The 24,820-nt window shown below is 42.4% G+C and overlaps 2 protein-coding genes across 2 annotated transcripts; one reads left to right on the top strand and one right to left on the bottom strand.

Annotated features, from left to right (window-relative positions):
* The first annotated feature begins 4,172 nt into the window (after positions 1 to 4,172).
* Positions 4,173 to 21,342, top strand: itgb8 (integrin, beta 8). The gene is made up of 16 exons (XM_078267778.1): positions 4,173 to 4,833; positions 5,952 to 6,037; positions 8,123 to 8,294; positions 8,438 to 8,544; positions 9,452 to 9,591; positions 9,950 to 10,115; positions 10,918 to 11,076; positions 11,584 to 11,679; positions 11,792 to 11,884; positions 12,822 to 12,962; positions 15,394 to 15,814; positions 16,839 to 17,061; positions 17,163 to 17,266; positions 18,062 to 18,178; positions 18,896 to 19,059; positions 19,527 to 21,342. The coding sequence occupies exons 1-16, from the start codon at positions 4,749 to 4,751 to the stop codon at positions 19,653 to 19,655; spliced, it is 2,403 nt and encodes an 800-aa protein (XP_078123904.1). The 5' UTR covers positions 4,173 to 4,748; the 3' UTR covers positions 19,656 to 21,342.
* Positions 21,343 to 22,136: 794 nt separating this feature from the next.
* On the bottom strand, positions 22,137 to 24,598 carry sp8a (sp8 transcription factor a). Its single transcript, XM_078268366.1, has 2 exons — positions 24,490 to 24,598; positions 22,137 to 23,742 (listed from the first exon to the last, which is right to left on the bottom strand). Exons 1-2 carry the CDS (start codon positions 24,508 to 24,510, stop codon positions 22,510 to 22,512), a joined length of 1,254 nt encoding a protein of 417 aa, XP_078124492.1. The 5' UTR covers positions 24,511 to 24,598; the 3' UTR covers positions 22,137 to 22,509.
* Between the last annotated feature and the right edge of the window lie 222 nt (positions 24,599 to 24,820).

The following is a 24,820-nucleotide window of genomic DNA, read 5'->3' as shown; positions in this document are numbered from 1 at the left end:
ACTTTTTTTATGAACTTTCAGGCTCAAATTTTGTTGATTTATTTATATTTTGCATTGCCCATGAATTGTTGTATTCAAAGTGACATTTTCACATTGAACTGTATACCTGATGTCTCAGTAGTTTTATCAGATCCTAAAAAGAACTGAGTCATTTGAGAGACTACTTAAAGTAAAAACAAAAAGAAAAACATGGGTCACTGTGGTCTTGGGGTGTCTGTAATGTGCTTACAGTCATGCTGTTGGTTGAGTGAAGCGTAGGTGTCTGCATGTATCTGTGCGTGCATGCATGACCACAAGGCCACTGATTGTCATCATGTCAGCGCTGACATGATAACAACCACGGGGTTTCCTTGGTTGTGTCCAGGATGTTTTCCGAAATTCAAGTGCATGCCGTTGTTTCAACCATGAAACCACAAAAGGAAATATTTGATTATTTTTGTTCCCACTCCCAGATATACATCTCAATTCAAACATCTTAAAGTTATATTTCCATACACAAAATAATGTTCCTCATAATGGCAGGCAGTGAAGCAAATGAAACGTCTATGTAAACCATAAACTCTGACACGTTTGTAGTCTTGAAAAGGAAAGTGAAAGATGGAGGAGGAAGTTGATCAAGTTGCATGGACGTATTATGAGCTACAGGGTTTATGGGTATTGTGGTCTTAATATGGAAAAACACTTGTGCAAACACTACCACTGGCATGAGAGGGTGGGGGATTTTCTTATAATGATTGTATCAAAATATCTCTGACATTTTGTGTTTGCGTTTGTATGTGTATTAAGCAATGCTACTTAAAAAAAGGTTGCACTTAATTGTCATTGTTTCTCTCACTGCCATTGCTATAAAGTTTTACATTAAGCACAAAAATGTCTAGATTCAACACTGAGAGAGGACAGGGGTCAGTGCCCAGAGGTCTTAACACTTTTGGTATGAATTTTAAGTTAAAGGATTTTGATCCAATTTATCATTTTTAGCAGTATTGTCTTTTTTAGAATGATTGAAAGTTAAGATTGAGTTGTTGAGTTATATGGTATACATCGACAAGGACACCCCATAGATTGTTATTAAAGAAAATGTCACCTTGTCCAAAGCATTTCAGAAAACCAACAGAGAGAACCAACAATATTTTGTCTCTCAATGCTTTCCGATTTCAGTGGCACTCATTTGTTACTGAAGATGTAAATCTTTAAAAATGAGTCACAAAATATATACTTTAATTAACATCTGGGCATTGTAGTTTTTAGCTAATTCTACTCAAACAGGAGTGAATATTGATCAGAGTTTGTCACCTGCAGATTTGATGGGCAAGTTGGTATTTATGGTACCAGAATGCTGTATATCGTCGGGTCAACTCCAACTACAGTGCTAATGTTCATCATAATGAAAGAACATGTCAGAACTCTTAACATAACAAATAAATAATAAGCTATGGGTTTTTTGTTTCGGTGGAGAAATCTGCAATTTTAATAACAGTGGCTAACAGTGATAATAATAGAGTGAGATTTGTCCTCCTTATTTAAAATACATGTTGTGTAGCTGTGCTGTTTGTTTGACTTTGGGGAAATAAATGTGCATCTGTTTTTCATGAATAATGTATTTGTTGACCTTCAGTGCAGAGTAGTGAGTCTAGAAAAACATAAATGACGATAACATATGTACTGAATTCTGCAAGGTAGCTAAGACATTTAGACAAATAGATTTATTTTATAAATGAAATGAAAGTGCTAATTAATACAATCCATGGAGCTAAAGCTCATTTATGCACAAGTTTAATTCACCTTAAAATGTGATAGTTAAACAGTAATGTTTGATGATTAATCAAACCTTAAAATGGTTGTTGGCCTTCGAAATGTCCAGAACACTAAGCACATTATATCAGCTTGGATCTCAACGTCACACACAAATTCGACCACCACGTGTAAAAACAGCGTCAAGTTCATTCATCCATTACGTTATTTGGAGAATAAGGATCAAAAACTGGGAATTCCTGTTATCAAGCAATTGGGATATAGTTTACACAATAACTTGTACATTGTTCGCATTGTGACATTCAAAATAGTGAAGTGGTTACAACAGAAACACAGGACGTAGACCAAATAATGTGACTGTCTGTACAAACAATTGTGTCTTACTATGACCTCAGAAATTTCAGTTCTACATTGAGATTTCATGGACAACACTTTTTGACTAAATCAGTAGAAATAAATACACACACGCACAAAAACAGGAACGAAAGGTTCCTCTGTGCTATTTTTGGACTTTCATCTCACAAAGTGAAATGCGTCTGTCTGTGGGTTGAGTCTGATTAATAGCAGTAGCAATCTCTATTACCTCTTTCTTTGATTTTAGTGTCTAGTTTTAACAGAAGCTCCACTTAAACACAACCCACACAAAAAAAAACTTTGTGTGTGTGTGTGTGTGTGTGTGTGTGTGTGTGTGTGTGTGTGTGTGTGTGTGTGTATGTAAATGTACTGTATGTGTGGGATGGAAATACTCTGCCAAGGGGAAATTCTGGTCACTAAATGCCAGATCTTGACATATAGGATGGAAGGGGAACTCAGATTGATGTGTTTATAACTAAATCATGATGAAATTCTTAATAATTTGTGCAACTGTTAGGCTCCATTAAATGACATTAAGACACACAAAGAAAAGTTTTACCCCAATGTCTTTTTTTCTGAGTAATTCACTTTGTGCACTTGCAGTGATGGGTTTGGGTCTGTGCAAGTGGGAATCCCCACGTGACTCCCACATCACCTTTGACCCCTACTTTGTCCTTACATCAACTTAGCCAAAGAATGTGTGGCAGAAAGGAGAGTGTGGAAAATACTTCAGTGAGTAAAATCAGTGAGAGGAGTCGATTGTTAAAGGGGCGATTTGAAAACATAGTCGGGCAGGTTTTAGATGGGGAGTTGTGGTTCGAAAGTGGACATGAACTACAATTGTGTGTGGTTGGAGGGTGATGAGACCAGACCAGCGTGAGGGAAAGGCCAGCCGACTGCTAACACAAACACACCACGGGTAGAGAAGAGGGGGGAGGGCAAGGAGGTTGAAAAGGTGGGGGAGGAACGATAGAGAAAAAGAGTGTTTTGTGTCAGCTTTACAACAATGACAGTTGTCATTAAGATGCTGATGTTGACCAGTATTGACAGGGTCAAGGGAGTGTTTACACTAGAGTCCATTATCAAGTTTGTTCAGCAGAGAACTGATCCATATTTTGTCCTCCAGATCCCCCAACCCTCCCTGCCACCCGAGCCCAGAGAGGAGAGACTTGGCCCTGGGAGGGGTCTATGAGTGAAATGGCTTGGAATCTTGATTTCAGAGATGTTTCACACACTTAGAAAACAGTGTGGTGCGTGTTTGCATCATTAACATAATTGAGAGTGACTGCTAAGAGGGCACGGGCAGGGAGGTGTTGGCACTACCCCTCCAAAATTCCCATTTTACAAATTATGTGAATGAATGAGAGACGCGTAGCTGGCTCGGCCCCAGGCTCATGAGCGACAGATGGGGTCAAACAGAGTAGCCTAGATATGGGACTTGTGTGAGTGTGTGTGCTGGTGAGCATATTGCTGTGCATTGGTTGGGACTGTTGGCACACTCACAATTACTGTTTAGGCTGCGTGCCAAGCAAAACATGCCTACCCTATCTGGTAGACCTCTACTGGAGACAAGCATATAGGATCATGCCAAAGATGGTAGACTATTGTCTTTTGTCCTTGCGCAGCTCTGTTTTCCTCCAGCTTAAAATGTTGAGTTGTTTAGTAAGTCTTTGGCTCCTGCTCAGTGGAGCAGTCGGTGAGGCGAGGTTACTCCATGTCATTGGAATCTGTGCACAATGGACTCAAACCCCCCTCCTCCTCCTTAGCACCATGCTTGTGAACCCCTCTGCAAGAGCTCTGGTTTTATTGAACCCCTCCCTCCATACTCCTTTACCCCAAATCCATACACACAGTTTGGTCCAACCACACACACAGGAGCCCTCAGTATTAAATTGCTCCCTGAAGAAGCAATACAAACGTCAGTGTTCAATTCAAGGCCATGGTTCATTGGAATGCACCCCACCAAAACTCCTTGTAGTAAGCATGTGTGTCTCTCTCTCTCTCTCTCTCTCTCTCTCTCTCTCTCTCTCTCTCTCTCTCCTTATTTGTCTCTCTTCCCTCCCTCTTTAACTCTCTCTCTCTCTCTGATACAGCGAGGACAGAGCGTCGTTGCCATGGCACCGCTTGTCTGAGTCAGTACCGCGGTTAAAACACGGTCACTCTCCTGGCTTTCGTGTGGGATGGTCAGTCAGCATGTTGGTGCGCGCCGGCTGAACTCGTGTGTGTAGAAAACGCATCAGCTCCGCTCTGTCCCAGGATGAGACTTCACCACCAGCTGTGAGACGAGGTCCATAGTGGAAGCACGCGGGGACACGTCGCACACCTGCGGCTGGATGGAAATAGATGGAGGAACTTGCGCCGCTGTCGCCGCACTCGAACCGATTACTTCACCTCCTCTCGTGGTCCACGGGGGAGCGCGCTTGTAAACTGATTTAACCCAGGGAATGTGAATAACTCCCCGGGATTAGAAGGCTATTGGCTGAACGACAATGCCCCACGGCTCGGTCCGGCACTCCCGGCTATTGTTCGTGCGGCGGCGGACGCAGGGTGCCCGGTCTCCCCCGGTTCATCTCCAGTAGCCTCTGCTCCTGTGTCCCCTAGCTGCTTTGCTCAGGTCGCCCTCCCGGTGTGGATAGGATAATATGACTTCCTGGCTCCGCACATTTGGCAGCGTCACTCTGTGTCTCTTGCTCTGCTGCTTGGTGGTCGCAGAAGCCTCCAGTGCCGGTGAGTGGAGGCTCATTAGGGCCAATTACATCATATCCCAGCAATTAGCCTGCATCATGTAGGCTATTACGTGAAGACATCACTGCGCAACATCAGCTCCAGTGCTGTGCTCTGGGTCGATGGTTTTTCCCATATGTTTCACGCAAAGAAGCCACTTTATGAGCATTTAAGAATTATATTTCCACACAACTTTCATTATCGCATGTTTTAGGCAGACTAATGGACCTCTGAACCAAACATACATTAAAGCAGGGAACTATTCATTAATTCATTCATCAACCTGTTGTTTCAGCATGTATTGATCAGTTATAATTAGACGTTAAATGCTTCACCTATTCTGAGGTTTGCCAGAGGCCCAAAGTGCTAATTGGGTCAGAGTTGCTTGTTAGTGAGCTGTTAGTGATGCTAGGCAGTATTTCTCTGTCCTACATTTCAACCCTGTAGCTCACTGAAATGGCTCTGGAAAATTGGATTTCAGCAGATAAATCACTTCAATAAATTATTAATCCCACTACAGTGAGCTCAAGGTTCATTTTGTGCCTTTTGTCACCCTGTGAAATCTTCAGTGTACATCACTGGCCTGCAGTATTTTAATGTTGCAATGAAGGATCTTGTATGAGTAATTTGTCACAGTGTCACTCCATTAATATATTTGTAGACATGAAGGATTCTTGAATCACAATTAGATAGTCCTCTCTGTGCATCTGTCTGTCTGTCTGTCTGTCTGTGTGTGTGTGTGTGTGTGTGTGTGTGTGTGTGTGTGTGTGTGTGTGTGTGTGTGTGTGTGTGTGTGTGTGTGTGTGTGTGTGGGTGAAGATCCATTGCACCACTCCAACAACTCAAGCATCTGTTCCCACACTCACAGCCGTTTTCCCACTAAACGGCTGGCTGATACGTACTGAATAGCCTCATATGAGATGCTAAGTGGTGCTTCCATCATCAAAAGTGTGCATGAGATCTGTAATATCCACAGGGGCTCAACTGCATGGCTAATGAGTGTTGACACACACATTGTTTCATATGCTAATCACAGACTCTTCTCTTCATCCCATTTATCTTCCATCTGTCTCCTTTTCCCTTCAATTTTTACCACTTTCCCCATTTCTCTTTCTCTGCAGGTGACAGTGTGTGTTGGTCTCCTAGTATCAGTTCTTGTACAGAGTGTCTCAGACGGGGACCACAGTGTGCCTGGTGCTTCAAGGAGGTAGGAACATGTATAAAAAAGTGTTTATTTGTGTGTGACACAGAGGAGGGGGAAAAAAAGAGAACGTGGCAGAAATTCAGCAGCATTCCTCAGATGACACACACCATGGCTTTGATGCCATCCGCAGATGCGAATATAATGTGTATGTTCGGGGTTAGTGGCCTGTGAGTAGGTCTGCATGTGTGTGTGAATGTTTCCATGCGTGCTTTCCCATGCAGCAGCAGCATAGACAGAGCCACTTTCTATCCATGTGTTTAGTCTAGGTGCTCACACATATCACTGCATTTGTGCACTGCACGCCCTTGTGTTTGTCTGTATCTGTTTTCTGGGTGTCAGTCTGTCTCATAAAGAGCCCACCCCGAATCAGCCTTGAAAAGCTGTAAAGCATCCCAGCGCCACACCAGTCACAACACACACACACACACACACACACACACACACACACACACACACACACACACACACACACACACACACACACACAAAAACACCGTCTAGACCAGACTGACAACATGTGTGTATTTACAGACTTCAGGTGCTTTCCCATCCTGTGAACCTCTAACCTTAACCGATCATTAAGTGGGGCCGGGACTCACTGGTGCGTGAAAGCATTTAAACGCCAACCTCTCTAAACTCCCATACACACACACAACATCACAAGCACTGAAAAGTAAGCAGGTACAGTGCTTGTAAACCTGCATGCTTCAATTTTGTCATTTGACATACAGTGTGAGGCGAAGGGGAAAACTCTGTTAAGGAAAGTCCCAGGAAGTCACTGTGCAACTTTCTAGTAGTCACAGTTGTTACAGGACAAATATCAGCCACAGTGACAGCTATATATATATATATATATATATAAACCAAATTCAGTCTAGCTTTCAAATTGATGGCATGGTCACATATTCAGCTTGTGTGCTAATTCTGCTTTAAAAGTAATCTCAATTAATTGCGCTATTTCCTTCCCTATCTGCGTGATCTTGTTGGTTATGTCACACTCATACCAATCAGGCCCATGACCTGCTGTAAATACACACATTTAATGGTCTGTTTCCAGTGCTAGTCACTGTGTTTGTGTGCGTGTTTTTCACAGATGGAAGTACCAAAGGTCACTAATTCACTCTAAAGCTGCAAAGCATGACGCTGTTGTGCTGTATTGTTGGAGCAAGTAGCTTTGAGGCAGTGGAGAGCTTATAGTTTGGGGCAAGATTAATTTAATGAAGCGATGATTAAATCATATCCTAAATAAGTAAAAGCCAATTGGATCGATCTAATCTCTTTTATATCCATCAGAATGGCCACTTTTGTTTAACTCTCCTTTCTTCTGTATCAGATACAGAAAGATTGGATCTGGACACAGATGAGAAACACAAACAGGACACTTCTCCCTAATACACTAAACTGATGAGTTACTTCAGAATCACATAATATTATGGTAATTTGTTGTTTGTTGTCATGTCAGTGTAACTACATCACAGATCAATACAAACATCATACAAATGATAGAAACGAAAAACAAAACCAAGGCGGGTAACTGAAACCGGTTCAATTTGTCTTGTTTTCTTTCTTTGTGTGAAATGAACCATCATCACACTGTTCTTTAAGGAGAGATCAGGGAATAAAGTGGGCGAAATAACACATGTATCACACACCCTGTACTCTGGAGTGTTTGCGTTTGTGCTCTTACATTTGTGAATGGATGTAGTAACATTAGAAAAAGAGTGGAGAGTAAATAAAGAGTACGGGGATGCAGGGAATTGATTCTTCTGCTAAACTTGAAATCTCCTGCCTCATCTACTTCACAGTGACTCAAGGAGATATGTAAGGTTTATAGCTGCATAAACCCAACACACAGAACAGATTTGACTGAGTATACATCCATGATGGTCACATATTTGGCAGGATTAGTGCGTCTTGCCTATGGGGTCACAGAGGATAATGTGGCATTCAATTTATTGTTTATCTTATCTTAAAAGACAACTTAGTTGTAATATCTTTGAGACGGTCTGGCAGCTTTTCTCCTGTGTCTTGTTTCATGCAAAAAAAACTGCAAATAAAGTATATTGACTGGCCTTGTGTGACCTGTAGGACTTTCTGGATGGGGCGGGGCCAAGCCAGCGCTGCGACCTGCCAGTGAAGCTGCTGAGGAGAGGCTGTGGACCGGAGTTCATGGAGCAGTCGGAGATCAAGGTGGAGGTCAACGCCACCGTCAGCAGTACACAAGTGTCCCCACAAGACATCAGCATCACCCTCAGACCAGGTAGACGACAGGCACCTCTGGATTTGTGCCTCGAATGCAACACAGATATGCACTGTTTTTTTTATTTTTTATTTTCTTAGTGTGTGATGAAGCAGCTGAGGTGAAGTTTCAAATAAATGATTTCATTATATGTGTATGCCTAGGTTCAGAGGCCAGCGTCATAGTGGCTGTGAAGCAGCTGGAGCGTTATCCTGTGGATCTGTACTACCTGGTTGATGTGTCGGCATCTATGCAGGAGAACCTTGACCATGTAGGTGTTTGTGTTAGCATGCTAATGCTAACGCTAGCATGCTACCTCGTTCTCAATAGCAAAGCACTGCTACAACACACACAAGTTCACCATAATGTACAAAAGAACTACTTACATGTGCGCCCTCATTTAGAAGTCTCCCAGCTAATCCTGCCTTGTAACTGACCGAAGTTGGAGAAACAGCCTTTCTTTTACTGTCTATGGAGCTAGCTAGCTGACATGATCTACATCTGAGCTACTGCGCATGTGCAAGTGCAATCAAAGATAGTACAGAAAAAGAAGAAGAAAAGAGGTCTCACTCTGTAGCTAAAACAGAGACCAGCTGAAAAGAGGATCTGCAGCAGTGAGAGAGAGCTGTGCAGTACAACAAAAAATATGGTGTTTTTTTGAAAATTAAACCATGTAAACCTATTCTGGTACAACCTTAAAATACAATTCTGAACCTGAAAATGAGCATAATATGGGCTCTTTAAGGAAAGAGTCTATTTCAAAGGTTTAAACTAAATTCTAAATCATCACAACCTTTGCACACAAACACCTAGATCGTTTTTATGATGGTTGGAGAAAAAAACAAGACATATTATACATTATAAACACAGATAACAGTTTGGTATTACATCATTTGGGGATTTTGAGATGGCTACCGTCTTTACATTTGGCATGGAATAAACTGTAAACATTTTAGAGCTCAAACCAATGTGCTTAAATGAGGACTCTCTCTGAAAGGAATTTGTGTAATGTATTCCTCTCTTGGGCCTAATCCATTCTATCTCCCCCTCTTCTTCTCTGCTTCTTAATCCTTTTCTTCTTCTTCTTCTTCTTCTACTTCTCCCTCTTACCTTCCTTTACCAATCATTGGATTCCCCATTCTGTGTCCACCTGCCTCTGCATGTTCTCTGTGGTCCAGTTGAAGACAGTGGGTGTGGCGCTGTCTCTTCGTATGACGGAGCACTCCTCGGACCTTTGGCTGGGTTTCGGCTCATTTGTGGACAAACCTGTCTCCCCTTACATCAATGTCCATCCCTCCAAGATCAACAACCCCTGCAGGTAAGACACAAAATTAGGGTTAGTCCTCTACATAGCTTTTTTTGAGATTTTTCTTGCGTTGAAAAGAATATACAGTATATATATAAATATATATTGCCTTGTGAGACAAAAAGAGTGGTGTCGTGATTTGAGTGATTATTTAAAACTACATCCAAGCAACCTGCTCCCATTAGTTGCTCCCAATTTTGTGTGACTCAGGGACAGATTTGTCAGTTGTTGAGAGGCAACATTGTTTTGATGATGAGCCGTGCTGGCAGACAGAAACAACAGACAGGCTTTTGACATTCATTTGCACTGAGATCTACATCCTTAAATGTTGCAATTAAAAACAATCTGGACCATCTCCGTCTCTCACCAGTGATTATGAGATCCGCTGTCGTCCAGCCCACGGCTTCCACCATGTCGTGAGTATGACTGGAAATATGAGCGAGTTCACACGTGTGATCAAACGCCAGCGCATCTCCGGAAACATGGACACACCTGAAGGAGGACTGGATGCTATGCTGCAAGCAGCTGTCTGCCAGGTCTGTATAGCTGGGAAATCAGGCTCACAAGAGTTACCTGTGTGCAACAAAGGGGAAAGGGAGTTAACAACAGATTTTTTATGGCCAGCCATTTTCCTTGAGTGTCTTGAATGAGTTCAGAAAAGTGAGGCATAACCCCAAATTTGGTAGTAAGCCTGCATGCCGGTGAAAGAGGCATTTATTCTGGGAGAATGGTGGCACTCTGACTCAGCATTGGATATTACCACTGGAATCCCACTAAGTAACGACACCATTGCTGGGGTATGGCAGACACACACACACACACACACACACACACACACAGTTTCTTATGCTATGGCTGCAGGAGGGCTGTGAGTAATATCACACAGGGGGGCCCTGAGTAACCAACTTGCAGGGGAACACCATGTCATCATTCCAGAAATAGACTCTCCATTATGTCAGGCCTACTTATAAACTCACTGGGTTTCCTTAAATACACACACACACACACACACACACACACACTCGTAAACAAACTTTTGGGTGTGTGACTGGTGGAGGAATCTTTTCTGCGTTATCTTTAATTGGGCATCACAGAAAGAGCTGTTCACCATGGGAACTAATGTAGCTCAGATGAGTAAAATGTTGCAGTTTCTTACCCCATGTGTAAAAATATAAACCATGAACATATTTTCCACATCAGTCCGTGTAGATGTGGTTGACTAGTGATATAAGGGGATAAAAATGAGAGAATCTATAAAACTACTCTCCAGTAACGTTGATGAATGAATGATTTAAACACATTACACAATATCCTGATTCCTCTGCTTCTCTATTTTAGAGATCGGTGGGTTGGCGACCAGAGGCCAAGCGTCTGCTGCTCTTGATGACCGACCAGCCGTCTCACCTCGCCCTGGACAGCCGGCTGGCAGGGATTGTTACACCACACGATGGCCTGTGTCACCTGGAAAACAATGTATACACGGGGAGCACTAGGATGGTAAGAGGAGGAGGAAACTTGTAGATGCTGGGAAGTCGAGCTTACATAAAAGAGCTGAAAACTGTAACTGTAAAAGAGCTGAACCTTTTAACTAGGCGTTCAATGCATCTTAAAGTTTACATGGTCTCACATTAATATGGACTGTACATTACTACATGGGCTGCAGGTGAAATGAGTCTCGTAAATTTTCAATTGCAGATAGACACATTAAAGAATTCATACTTACAGGAATATTATGCTGAGTTTTTGGGGAATATGCTTATTTGCTTTCTGTTTCTACTGTTCCTTTAAAGCCAACATGGTCACATGCTAATATGAACTGTGTACGCTCTACTACATGGGGTGCAGTTGAACTGTGGACCATGTAGTCTCTAAAGTTTAGAGACAAATTACTGTATTTTTAAGAATGGGAGACTTAAACTTGATATGGTACATCTGGGGGGACATAAAAATGCTTTCCTGAAAAAGTTTTATTTGTATTTAGTCTGTTGTTTGTCTCCTTTTCAGGATCATCCCAGTGTGGGTCAGTTGTCTGATAAGCTGCTTGAAAACCATATGTACTCCATCTTTGCTGTGGAGAAGCAGCAGTACCAGTGGTACGAGGTAATCTCTCCCACAAGTACAAACAACAAAATGTATACATGAGAAAACAAATGTTTTTAAGGTTTGGAGACTTCCATAAAAGCACAATATTTTTCTCCCTTTTCTTCTTTAGGAGTTGGTACGTTTGCTACCTGGCTCCTACCTGGGGAAGTTAGGCCTCTTCCAGGCTCCGAACCTTATAGAGCTGGTGGTGGACGCATACAAGGTACAGAGCACTCACCTACTGTACTTCCTCTGCAACTTCTTTCTCATTTTTGTGATGATTCAAAAGGCCTCAGAATCAGTCATACTACAGTAAAGGCTAGATTTAGGTAGAAGAGGCAAAAAGGGACAGACACTTGTAATACAAAGTTCTGAAGTTGGAGATCATTAGAGATGTTTTTAGTTGCTAAAAGGCCTAATGAAACTGAAAAACATATGAGAACGGGAGGTTACGGAGGGGTAAGGCGTGTGTGTGTGTGTGTGTGTGTGTGTGTGTGTGTGTGTGTGTGTGTGTGTGTGTGTGTGTGTGTGTGTGTGTGTGTGTGTGTGTGTGTGTGTGTATGAGAGAGAGAGACTAGGGGTTTGTTCAGTTGGCAGCAGTAGGCTATAATTTGCCTCAGGCACAGCGCTCCATTGTTTGCTTCGAGAATCTGCCGAATCCACAGATCCGGGTGCACAGCCATGCATACATGCAGACACACACACAAACACACACACACACACACACACACACACACACACACACACATGCATACACAAGCAGCAGGGCCCGAACAGAAGCTGGCATTATAATAGCTATCAGATCCCCACGGAAACCATGTGTCCTAATCATGGACGAATACAAAGATGCTATTTTCGGCCCCACCTCCTTGTTCCCATAAACCCCCCTGTATTTCAGACTGAAAGAAAGGGCTTTCTTGGAACATGTGACCACTTTAATTAATCACACTTCTTTGTTACTCGTGCCTCATTACTTTGCACTCACTAAGATTATATTCAATGCATTTGGCACTTTGTCACAAGAACTGTCACTGTTCTTACCACTCTCTTTTATCGTAAGCCACATTCCCTTGTAACCAGCATAAAACATTGCATTTCTTGATATCAAGCAGTAAAGTTAAGGTTGCTTTTAAATCTCTCTCTACCCTTGCTCCATCCAGAGGTTGTTGTCAGAGGTGGCTGTATCAGTGTCAGTGGAGGACAAGGCAGTCAGCAGGTACTGGGTGTCTGTATCTCCTCTCTGCCCCAATGGATCCACAGCTAAGGACCAAAGCTGCTCAGGGGTGCAGCCCGACCAGACGGTAAACACACAAGCAGTATCAAAGCACACACGGGATTAAAACAATGCAAGAATTTAGCGAAGTGTTACTCATACTTATACAGAAGTCTTCGCTTTAAGCTCCCGGAGATGTCACAGGACATTTATTGGTTGTATTGAATTACTATGACACATACAAACACACTCCCACACACACACATCACTGAGAGCTAAAGATTTGGTTAATAATCCCAGTTGAGCGGATTACAGGCTGTGTTTAACAGGAAAACATTTCCATGTGATTCCATAACCTATTCGTCCTAAAATCCTAACATTGCCCAACATCAGAGCCTTAGAAGAAAAAAATAGGACATTTATATTTAGAAATGGGCAGTGAATGGAACTTAAGTTCATTTTTCACGTATCTGTACTTTACTTAAGTAGAATCAATAGTGCATACTTTTGACTTTTACTTCGTTACATTTTACAGCAATTATCTATACGTTCTACTCCACTACATTTATACAACGTTCCGTTACATTTTCGTTACATTTTCTGGACAGTGGACAGGATAATGTCGTAAATCACGGGTTTCTAGACACAGTGCCCTCACTGACCAAGGTTTGCATATTACCATTTTAAATGGTAATATGTAAATAAGATTAAGAAAATAAATCATTATGCAAGTACTTTTACTTTTAATACTTAAAGTACATTTAATCAGGTACTTTTTACTTTTACTTAAGCAGGGTTGTCATTGTGGTACTTCTACTTTTACTAAAGTAAATGTGTCTCTAGTTATTTGTACTTTTACTTAAGAACTGAGATTCAGTACTTCCTCCGCCACTGGAAATGGGCCATTGGACATCCACTGCTCTCATACCTGTTCCATTTATTCACAGAAAGAAAAAAAGCCTGCATAACTGCAGAGGAGCTTTTCTGCTGCGGTTAAAAAGTAAACTCCTGTCGATTTCTGAGGACTAACTGCTCCTCAGATCTCTGCAGGGTAAATCCAGACATCTAGCTGGACTATCTGTCAAATCAGAGTTTTCAGTTGCACGACTAAAACAACCTTTGAACGTACACACGTACCACCAAAACAAGTTCCTTCCTGAGGCTATTTTGCAGAGCCACCGTCATTGTGTCCGGGGGCTTAGCACCACCCATGAAGATTGTGATTGCTTTAAAGAAATGCTAATAAACCAGAGCATGTTTTTCTCCCATCCCAGAATGCTGTGTGGGTTAGCCAGACCCTCATCCGCAGCGCTGTGGAGGAAGGTCTGGCAATGCAAGACTATATAAAAGGCTACTATCAACAAAAGTTCAACTATAACAACCAAAGGAACCCCCTTTTGATACTAATAACAACACTTTCAGCACATTTGAAAAGGTTTTTCCTGTTCACTCCCTAAACTGCCGATGAAACTCCTCTCCTCCATAACCTTTTGGGGACTCTTAACTTTGTCGAACACCAAGATACTTGTTGGCCGCTCTATAGTTGCTCCATTGTGCAGCTAGACTTCAGCCCTTTAATCCATGGGTGGATTAAAGTGAATTATGGAAAGTACCCACATTTACCAGAATGGTGATAAAAATCAAGTGAAAGGTCTTCCTGTAGATTCAAAGCTTATGTATGCACAATTTCCCAACCACATGAACAGAATAATTATTCACATTAAGTTATATCTCACTTAGACTCCAGTTCCACGTTACTTATGTTGGATAATAACCAGGAAGTATTTAAGTCTTGACAAAGATTGTCATAATTATGCAATGACAGGAGGTAGATCATTTTATGTTATTACTTTTTAGATGTACAGCATGAGTTTCATAGGGGGAAATACATGTTTACGCTGCTGCATTTCTCTAGAATTGTGTAGTATTTCTAAAGGAACAGCAGACTCTTGAGAAAGAAAGGGTTGTTAGTCAATCATTAATCTGTTTTGTTGGTGTGTTTTTAACCTATCTTGTATATTTGTCAAAGGGTGACCATTTCCCTCTTTCTAACAGGGACGACAACAGAAATAAGCTTTATTATGTATTTTATCCACAACCATTTTAATTGTACTGCATGTCAGGCCTTTACCTTTAATACTGTCAAATAAATCTACCTACAGACATGCAAGCAGCTCTGTGAAGCTGTACTTAGACACAGTGGTGCTTTGAGCTAAATGCTGACTACATCATGCTAACATCCTCACAGTGACGATGCTAACGTGCTGATGTTGAGCAGGTATAATCAACATACAACATCTTAGTTTAGCATGTTAGCATGTTAACAGTTTTGTAAGTTCTTGGTCATAAACCAAAGTATTGGACAAATTAAAATTTTGATCCAATAAAGGAAAAAAAAAAAGTCAAGGATCACAAAAAGTTATTAGGATTCATTCTCTGGGGACCATGGATGTCTGTACCAAATTTCATGGCAACCCATCTAATAGATATTTTGATCCACTTTTTGTCTTCACATGCAGGTCTACTTCAATATCACCATTGGAATGCGCTCTTGTCCTGACGACGGTGAAGATGAAGATGTAACAGTGCTGGTTCGACCTGTGGGTTACAACGAATCCACCATCGTTAGGATCCACTCTAAATGCCGCTGCAGTTGTGGACCAATGAGGCACTGCAATGACGACAGCCAATCACCATGCAAAGGAACACAAGACAGCCCCAATCAGGAGCAGAGGCCGGATCACGGACTAATTAAGGACTCAGACAGAGATTCAAACCGGAATTGCAGAGCGGATGGGTCTGATGTGGACTGCAGTGGTCGGGGAGTGTGTGAGTGTGGGAGGTGTGTGTGTGAGCAGACCAGGCTTGGGACAGTATATGGAAAATACTGCGAGATAGATGACTTCTCCTGCCCGTACGAAGGAGGGCTGCTGTGTGGAGGTAAGTGGGGAACACTTAAAAAATGATGTATTATGTACACTTAGTCACAGTTTTTTTTCAATTGCTAAACAACAGTGGTCACAACTGAAGCCACATGTTCAAAACTCTAACAACAGTCTGCATTATCAACAGTCACCTGAGCTAAACAGTTAACATCTCCTGCAAAACTCATTCCAAACAACACAACTCTTCACACGTCTCATAACAGGCTCAGTGCAGCGAAACACTGAACAATCCTGCCTCTCTCCAGCATCATGTGACAAGTTTTCATCATTATATTGCATCACCTATAAATACAAATGAATGTGGTATTTGCATTGCTTCCACCTCCATTACTTTCTGAAAAACAGTAAGTGTGCAGCTACAGTAGTAAATGAAGTGTTTTTCACAATTTTTTATAGCTGTGTATATGTAACCTCAGACGTCTTACCTGGACATATTGGTATTTTTGCTCTTTTACTCGTTCACTGTTTCTTTCGTACGGTACTATGTATAACTGTTTCATTCTTACTTGGTGTTTCTTTTTATCTACAAAAAAAGTCTTCCTGAGCTTTCCCTATATATATACTGTAATAAGTCTAAAACAAGAGACCTGCTTAGGCTTTCAGCTGAAATTGCCATCAGCGGTGTTTGAAATGCACCAGACTGAAATCCGTTCTGTTTTGAATGTGTGGGTAACAGTTTTGACAGCAGTGTTAGCATTTGAACAAAATGCTGTAAATCCACAGTGTTGTGCAGGTTGTAGTTAAAGTCATGGGATAAGTGTGTAGAGTTTCGAAAACTGTGTTCAAGCAATGAAAAATGAACTAGAGTTTGGTCCACATGAACTGCTGCTGTGCAGACTGTGGTTAGAGTTTTGCACATGTGGCTCCAGTTATGCCCACTGTCGTTTAGCAATTTAAAAAAAACTGTAATAGCGATATCACAAAAAATCAAAAAGCACTTTTGATACAAAGGAATACATGGTCTACATCTTTGTTTGCTTCTGTAACACTTTCCTTCCATCTCTGTCTGTCCTTCTCAGGGCGTGGTGTGTGTGTGTCAGGAGAGTGTGTGTGTGAGGACGACTGGACAGGTGATAGCTGTGGTTGCCCCGTCTCCACAGCAACCTGCCAATCAGCCAACAGCTTGCTTTGCAGCGGGCGGGGGAGATGTGTGTGTGGCAAGTGTGTGTGTGAAGACCCACGTCACTCTGGAGACTTTTGTGAGAGATGCCCTGCTTGCCAAAGCACCTGCCAATCATACTGGTACTTGTCGTTTTCTGTTTGCTACCACAAAGCATGATGGGAGCTCCTACAGAACTATTTGTAGCTGAAGCTGACACTGTGGTCCTCTCTCTCTCTCTCAGGAAGTGTGTGGATTGTCACCTGTCTCACGGTCTTTCACAAAAAGAGGCAGGACACTGCAACAACACCTGTGCACCATTGGTGGGCTACATGGATGATGTATCAGGTACAGCCACTTTAGCTAATAGAATATGCTCTGAGTACAATTGTACACTTGGGCTTTGCACGTTTGTAGTTTTGTGGATCTAAGGAAAGTTGATTTTACATAGGACTATAGACTATGATGGGTTTACGTTGTGTTTATCTGTTGTCCAAAAGATGCAGCCTCTCGTTCTCTATTTACAGATACAGCAGACACAGAACAACATAAGCATTGATTTGGAGTCATGTTTCTGACTTGAGTGATATACTGTAACTCCAATATGCACTCTCCTTTTAGATCAGTTTTGGTCTCTACCAACTGTTGGGAAGCATATCTGGCTCCTAGCAAATAAATGCTCGATGTTCACCCTGTAGTCACTAACTTTTTATGTCTGCTGTTTGGAGCTGGGCACAAAGTGTAGGCCTACAGCAGGTGTATCACTGCTGCTGCTGAAAATGGGTTGATAGGAAAACCAACACAAAGGGTGATACAAGTTATGTATGAGTTGTTATAATTTTGGGGATTTGTCACTACCAGAAGCACCTTTTACATTACACATAGTAATGTGATCCATTGTTAGTAGTATAAACATGTTGATTGCTTTAGGTCTAAGGTGAAAACTGAAGAGCTGTAAAACACAGCAGCTCTCTTGTAATGCTACCCTCATTGATTCTTTTGTTTTTAGTAATCCTAGAGGATTTTCAGTAAGGATTTGAGTTGAACATGTCTGGACTGAATAACAACTCACTCTCTCTCTCTCTCTCTCTCTCTCTCTCTCTCTCTCTCTCTCTCTCTCTCTCTTACACACACAATTTTCAGGCCAAGCAGGGGAGATGTGGATTCAGTGTATGTACATCAGTAATGACAGCTGTCGCTATCGCTTTCAAACAAGCTCACAGTCTGGTCAGACCCAGCTTCACATAAGCACAAGACCAGGTACAGTATAATGTCAACACACACACGCACAAGGCCTTCATTCGAGGTCACTTCCGTTGCTACCATTGCTGCACCACTGCACCCTGGTGTATTTGAGTCAGCAAGCCTGCTGTCAGTGTTACAGCTGTATTTTACATTTCCCCTCAGTTCCCAGCTTACCTTTTTCCCAGACACACACTCCCACCCACCCACACACACACACACACACACACACATTATTGACACATCCAAGTGTTACAGTTCATCCCCGCCTTTCCAATTTTTGGAACAGCACCGTTCATTGTGCGTTCCCCCCCATCTCCCCATACCCCCACCCCTCCACCCAACGGGACACTCTCTTCCGGCTCACGCCCACCCCTCCCGGGTGCAGCAGGAGCCAGGTCTCCATGGTAACCCTGTTACAAAATGTCAGAGCACTCTTTGGGCTCTTTGTGTTGAGCGATGAGCCCGTCATCCACACATGCTCCCCAGCAGAACACAGCCAGCTGACTATTCAGTGCAGCATCACTGGCACAGCTGCCACTGACTAGGCTGTGTAAGGGTGTGTGTTTGTATATTTACTTAAGTACAACTTTGAGGTATTTGACATGAATATTTCCATTTAATGCTACTTTACACTTCTACTGTACTACATTTAAGAGATAACAAAAAAAATGTGTGAGTGTAAACTTTAAAGACCTTGTTTTTTACAGTGAAACCTTATGTGTGTGTCCACAGAGTGCGCCAGCAGCAGCCGGCTGGTAGGTACATTCCTGAGTGTGTGTGCTCTGACACTGCTGTGCGGGTTGGTGGTGGTGGCTGTGTCCCGGCTGCTGCTACAGAAGAGACACTTGTCACCAGAGGGCACTGCTGAGGACGGAGGCTATCACTGCACTGGAAAGGTTAGCTATCAAAAGTAGAGTATGTTTGAGCTGGTCATCCGCACAGCAAGGTTTTAATTTAGATGTCTCTGGAGCCCTCAGAAGTATTAGGGACCCCTTAATTATTCAGGATATTTTTGTTCATGTGTACTGTCCGCTGAAACCAAGTGTGAGGAATTTGAGTGTGCTGTTGGAGGTACAGCTGTATTTTACATTTCCTTTTAACTCCCAGCTCACCTAGCCTGGCTACAGCTCACCATCTACAGTGTCAGATTTGTGACTTTACAATGATGTACAGCACCTTTGAGAAGAGGGAAACGATGGAGATTTCTCGGCAATTTAATGTAGCAATGCAACACTAAATCGGGTATCAGGTGTTGTGTGTGTGTGTGTGTGTGTGTGTGTGTGTGTGTGTGTGTGTGTGTGTGTGTGTGTGTGTGTGTGTGTGTGTCTATTACTGACTGACTGCATATTACTTTACCCTTCAGGACCTGTCATACATCCCAACAACCAATGAGAAAACAGTTACCTACAGGAGGGACTGTCCACCTGACCGTCCCTTGGAGATGCACATCCAGGTTCCCAAGATGCCCCTCGGTGACCCCTGGCAGTACTAGGCAAAGGTCAAAGGTCAAAAGGAAGTCAGTGGAGACATAAAGGCTTCCTTTCTGCCTCTTACACTTCATAATACTTCAACCAGCTACATATGGAGATTAGTGATAGTGATAAACTAAACTAAACTATGAAACCTCCATGGGATCACATTTGTAAAATGAACTGACCAAACTCCCATAGACTGTGTGACTAATGTGGCCAGTATCCTGGAAATCGAGATGAAACAAAGAGCACATATACCCCATCTCTTCTTCCTCTGTAGCAGCAGGAAGGCTGTTTCTTCCATGGGGTAAAGGGTGATAATTTCTTGCATTTTAGCCACGCAGCAGTTACTTAACGTATGTGTGTGTGTGTGTGTGTGTGTGTGTGTGTGAGAGAGAGAGAGAGAGAGAGAGAGAGAGAGAGAGAGAGAGAGTGGTCCAGGTAGATGCATGTATGCTCTATCTAGGCTTTCTATTTATGATTTTATTGAAACAACACTACACGTTTTAGGTTTATGTGATTGTGTGACACTCCAGTGCTCTCCTTGTCTTAGTCTGCCCCCCTGTGGCCAGCTTGAGGTACAATATTTTTCTCTCCAATAATACTGTCAACACATTACTGACCTCAGCTGTAATGTATTGGGATTTAATTCATGAAGCACACCTATGACTCTGTATGCCTTTTTATGTCTTAATTTGATAAGATTAGAATGTGGCATACCTTGTTTTGTAGTGTCTTTATTGCATTTTGTTTTTGCCAACCGATCAACTGCATTACAAATTAGTCTTACTTTATGGCATTTTTCTATAATGATAAGTAAGAATTTAGTTTCATGTGATGGTCAGTTTTTTAAAATCTGGTTAGACTTGCACTAGAGCAATTGTTTTGCATTATACTACTGAAAACTGTGGGATATCTGGGGCAGGAGAGCTGAGATGGTGGGTGTGAAATGATTGGTTCGCTATATGTTGGGCATTAGGAGGCATCTATCTACACATTAAGTGCATTTGAAGCTAATGTAACAAATCCACAACACTGGAATAACTATGGACTTTGAAATCATTTTTTTAATGACATACTGACATGGCAACTGCATCATCAAATGCCTGCACATGCGGCCTCTATAACAGAGACAGCAACAGAACTGTCTGGATGCATCTGCTGATCATCCCAGAGCCATTACTGACAAATTACGACTTTGAGACCAACTCTTGTGCGGAGGTCCAAATTGGCTCTGAAGGTACTGAGGTCAGCGGTGAAACACCCCTCATGCACTAGATCCTCTGAGAGTGTTAGTTGCATGGCATCTTGTGAGACTTTTGCTTGCCCAATTGTGTTTCTCTTTTTGGATTTTATTTAACATAATGTTGTTTACAGCAATAGCAGCTCTCTTTTACTGTAAGTCAGGAATGCTAATTATTATTTATTGTGATTTTATTATTGTTATCATTCTTTTTATTTATGTTAATTGTGCTATTTTATGATAAGGGTAATTGGGTTACAGGTAGTAAGTACTGTTTGTGTTTATAAAGAACACATTCTATCTCTAACCATGAGAATATTTCAGCAATAAGGTTATAACCATCTCATCTAACCGGGCACTCAGTTCGGAGTAACAACAGCACTTTTCTGTGTAGTTTTGCTGATAATTAATGTGACTAGTTGTATAGCATGAATGTTTTCATTACAATAAAATGTGCAAGATTTTTTTTTTTTTATCATTTCTTGAGTTCCTTAGCTTTTCTGTACCAACAGGTTGTATTTTAATTATTTTTTAATGAACGTGGAAAATTTGTGAGGCCTAATTCATGTTAGTGTGGTGAAATATGGAAATATTTATTACATATAAGGCAGTGCCAAATTAAGCAAGCCTAGTGTCTCATTTGCAAGCTAACCTGGATTTCTTAATGAATATGAAGTCAATGTTTTCAGTTTTCAGTTCTGTTTAGTCCGAGGTTTTGTGCAGATCTGGCAATACTTTTATAATATATTCTTTGATGCAACAACATGTACAAAACATCAAATTGTGACCATCCAATGTGGTCCAAAAACCTGTGACTGTATAAACTGAACACTAGGTGGAGATGCACACTAAGGCAACTGAGATGTGTGTTTATGACCACTATAAATATTCAACCAATATGTAGTTACAGAAAGTGTGCAAAATACGTTTGGTAATTGATCCGATATCATTATTTCTTCAACAGTGCAGTGCAGAACTGAAATCATTTCTTGATCAGGCTAATTTGATTTTCACAAGCCTGCTATAGGCCTCAGTTAAATCCTGAATGAATAAACTGATAAATTAGTATATACAGTGATTTATTCTAGTATCCCAGTTAATTATTATGTAGGTTGTAGTCAAGATAATAGTTATATACTGTTTTAAATTTGTAATTTAAAAAAATAGGCTACTCTTTAGTCAAATTATAACACAAACCTTCAAAATAATGCTTGGATTAAATCATAAGCATAGCAGGTTTAACGAAAAACGAAATATGTCCAAAAATGTTCCTGTTTTATTGAGTTATAATCATGATTTTTTTTAAACGAAACATATTTTAAAATAACCTATAACAATAAAAACCCAGATAATGATATAACAGGCTAAACAAAAAGTATGTAAAAAATGTGTAGAATAAATTAGGCGCATATGTCATCATATAACACAAGTCTTATAAACTGTAGAGCACAAATTTATTTTCAAAGAAGGCTACAAATAGATGAGGTAAGGACACAGTGTTTATCCACAGCTGAAGTTCATCATAAAGTGCCATATCAGTTTTTAGGTGTCCAAGAAAACACACTCCATACAGGCTGGTGTAATGTTATCAAATGTCCACGTGTTGCTTTGTTCTTGGTTAGCTTTGTAAATTATTCCACCGCACTCTGTCCCTCGGTGGTTTGGACAGTCCCACGCACGAGTACCCCGGGAGACTGGCTCGGGCTACCGGAGAGGCTATTGTCCGTGTCGCTGCTCCCTTTACCGAGTCCCGGTTCCGCGCCATCCTCTGAGCCCTCAGCGCTGTGCGTCCTCGCGTGTTTGCTGAGGTGGTCGGAGCGCATGAAACGTTTGTGGCAAATTGAGCACTCGAATCGCTTCTCTCCGGTGTGCGTGCGCAAATGCCGCTGGAGCTCGTCGGAGCGCGTGAAGCGTTTCCCGCAGAAGAGCCAGTTGCAGACAAACGGCCTCTCCCCGGTGTGCCAGCGCAGGTGAGCCTTCAGGTGAGAGGTCTTGCCGTAAACTTTACCACAACCCGGAATGTGGCAGCTGTGCAAGCCCCTCCGCCGCGGGCTCATGCCCCCCTGACCAAGGCTCTCCGCCTCCTGGCAGTTCGGGCAGTCGCACGTGGCTCTGCCGGAGTACCGTCGTGAGGAGGAGCGGGAAGATGCGGGCAGAGAAACGACGGGGGTTCCTGTCAGAGCAGGTGCCCCTGCCGTCGTAGGCTCTGTGTAGTGAGTCGGTACAGGTGGCCTGAAGCCGTCAAACAGGTGCTGTGTGGCGGGGAGTAGGTGCTGAGAGGCACCGGGGCCGAAGGCGGAGCTGTAGTCAGTGCTGTAGCCGTTCAGATGAGAGGGTAACCCGGCCGGGCTCTGTGTGTCCACCCAGCTGGTTCCCATGTCCCACCAAGCAGTAGACCCGTTATTGACATCCCCCACTGGCTTGAACCATGACTCATAGGGATGCGCGTGCATCCTCGGATATATCCCTGTTATGCCCTCCACCGAGGAGGGGAATTTGGTCAGAAACACAGACCGCTGTGCGTGCGCAGCATCGGGAACACTGTTGTCTGATGGCACAGAGGTCTGGTAGATCGAAAAATCATTTCCAAAAGGAGAGTTGGCAGTGGTCACTGAAAAAGCGCTGGAGGTCTCCGTCAGACCGGACCCGTTACTTCTGGAAGTTCCAGAGGGAAGCCCGGAAGAGGTGAAGCAGGCACCAATGCTGCTGGTACCCGGTGCGCCTCTTTTCCATGGGTGAAAGCCCTTCGCGTGTCCCTGGGCTCCATCGGAAAAAGCAGGGGAGCAAGAGGGGCTGGGCTCACCGATTCTGCTGCAGGTGGCGGCCAGCATTGCCAGCGGTGCGCTGCCTAGCCGGGGCTCCTCCTGTGGGGAACACACAGACATTTAGGGCTGTCACTCCAGATTCATGGCTAAACATGGTGTGCGTAAAGACGCGCAAACAATTAGATAAAGCCTATAAATCTATAGTGTTAGTCACGCGATCTGTGCAAAAAAATTGGGCCTCGCAGACTAAATTCAAGTCATGTAAATTAATAATGTAACATGATTTAAGTTTAACAGTGTGCCTCTGACTTGGATCAATCAGCAATGGAGGACGGTCCCCAAGTGTTTTTGTCAGCCAACAGCACAGACACTAAAGCAGGTAGCCTAAAAAAAAAATGTTACGAACAACAAATAAAGTTGATGTCTAGGCCTATGTTGTGACACCACACTTATACGTCATTAGATTATTCAGATTATAGTGCCTCTTCCTTTCACTTTAACAAGCATTTACAGCTTTCACGAACTGCCATGATCAGTAAAACCAACAGGTAGACTAAGAAAACTGACGAGTAAAAACAACTGCTATCGGATTAATAAAGAGTGGACCTACATAGGACTGTGTAGGCTACCTATAGTAGGCTATTATCATATGTATATCAGCCTATTGGTTATTGCCGCGACACTACAGGAGTTACATGTATTAAAGTACGAAGTTAACTATGTTCCCTGAATACCACAGACACATTGATCCCTTTAGGGATAGTCTACTATAGCAAAATAAACCAATATTTTAGCGAAATCTAGGGGAAAATATGTTTCTGCAAATACATAGAAACGTAAACTTACCCCTAGCAGTGTAGCAGCCATTATCTGTGTTTTGATATCTTCGTCTGAGTGTGTGCTCGCGGTGACTGAACGTGATGAGTCTGTTTCCTCTCTGACTGCTTTAGTAGTTGTAGCTTCTTCGTGGCTTTGAAGTGCCGCTGAGAGCCCGAGGACCAATCAGAGACCAGCTCAGACTGTCACTCAATATTTGCGCTCGAGGTCGTCGTAAATTTTAAGAGTGAGGTCTCTCGAGTGACGCGCTCCAAATTGCAACAAGTCGGAGAAAATATGAAGTTAAATACAATCAATTCAGCGGAGGTATTTGACCTGAACGCACGCACGCACGCACGCG

The sequence above is a fragment of the Sander vitreus genome, chromosome 14 (assembly GCF_031162955.1).
Source record: "Sander vitreus isolate 19-12246 chromosome 14, sanVit1, whole genome shotgun sequence".
NCBI lineage: Eukaryota > Metazoa > Chordata > Actinopteri > Perciformes > Percidae > Sander > Sander vitreus.
Note: the sequence above shows the minus strand (reverse complement) of the source record. Positions and strands in the feature narration are given on the sequence as shown.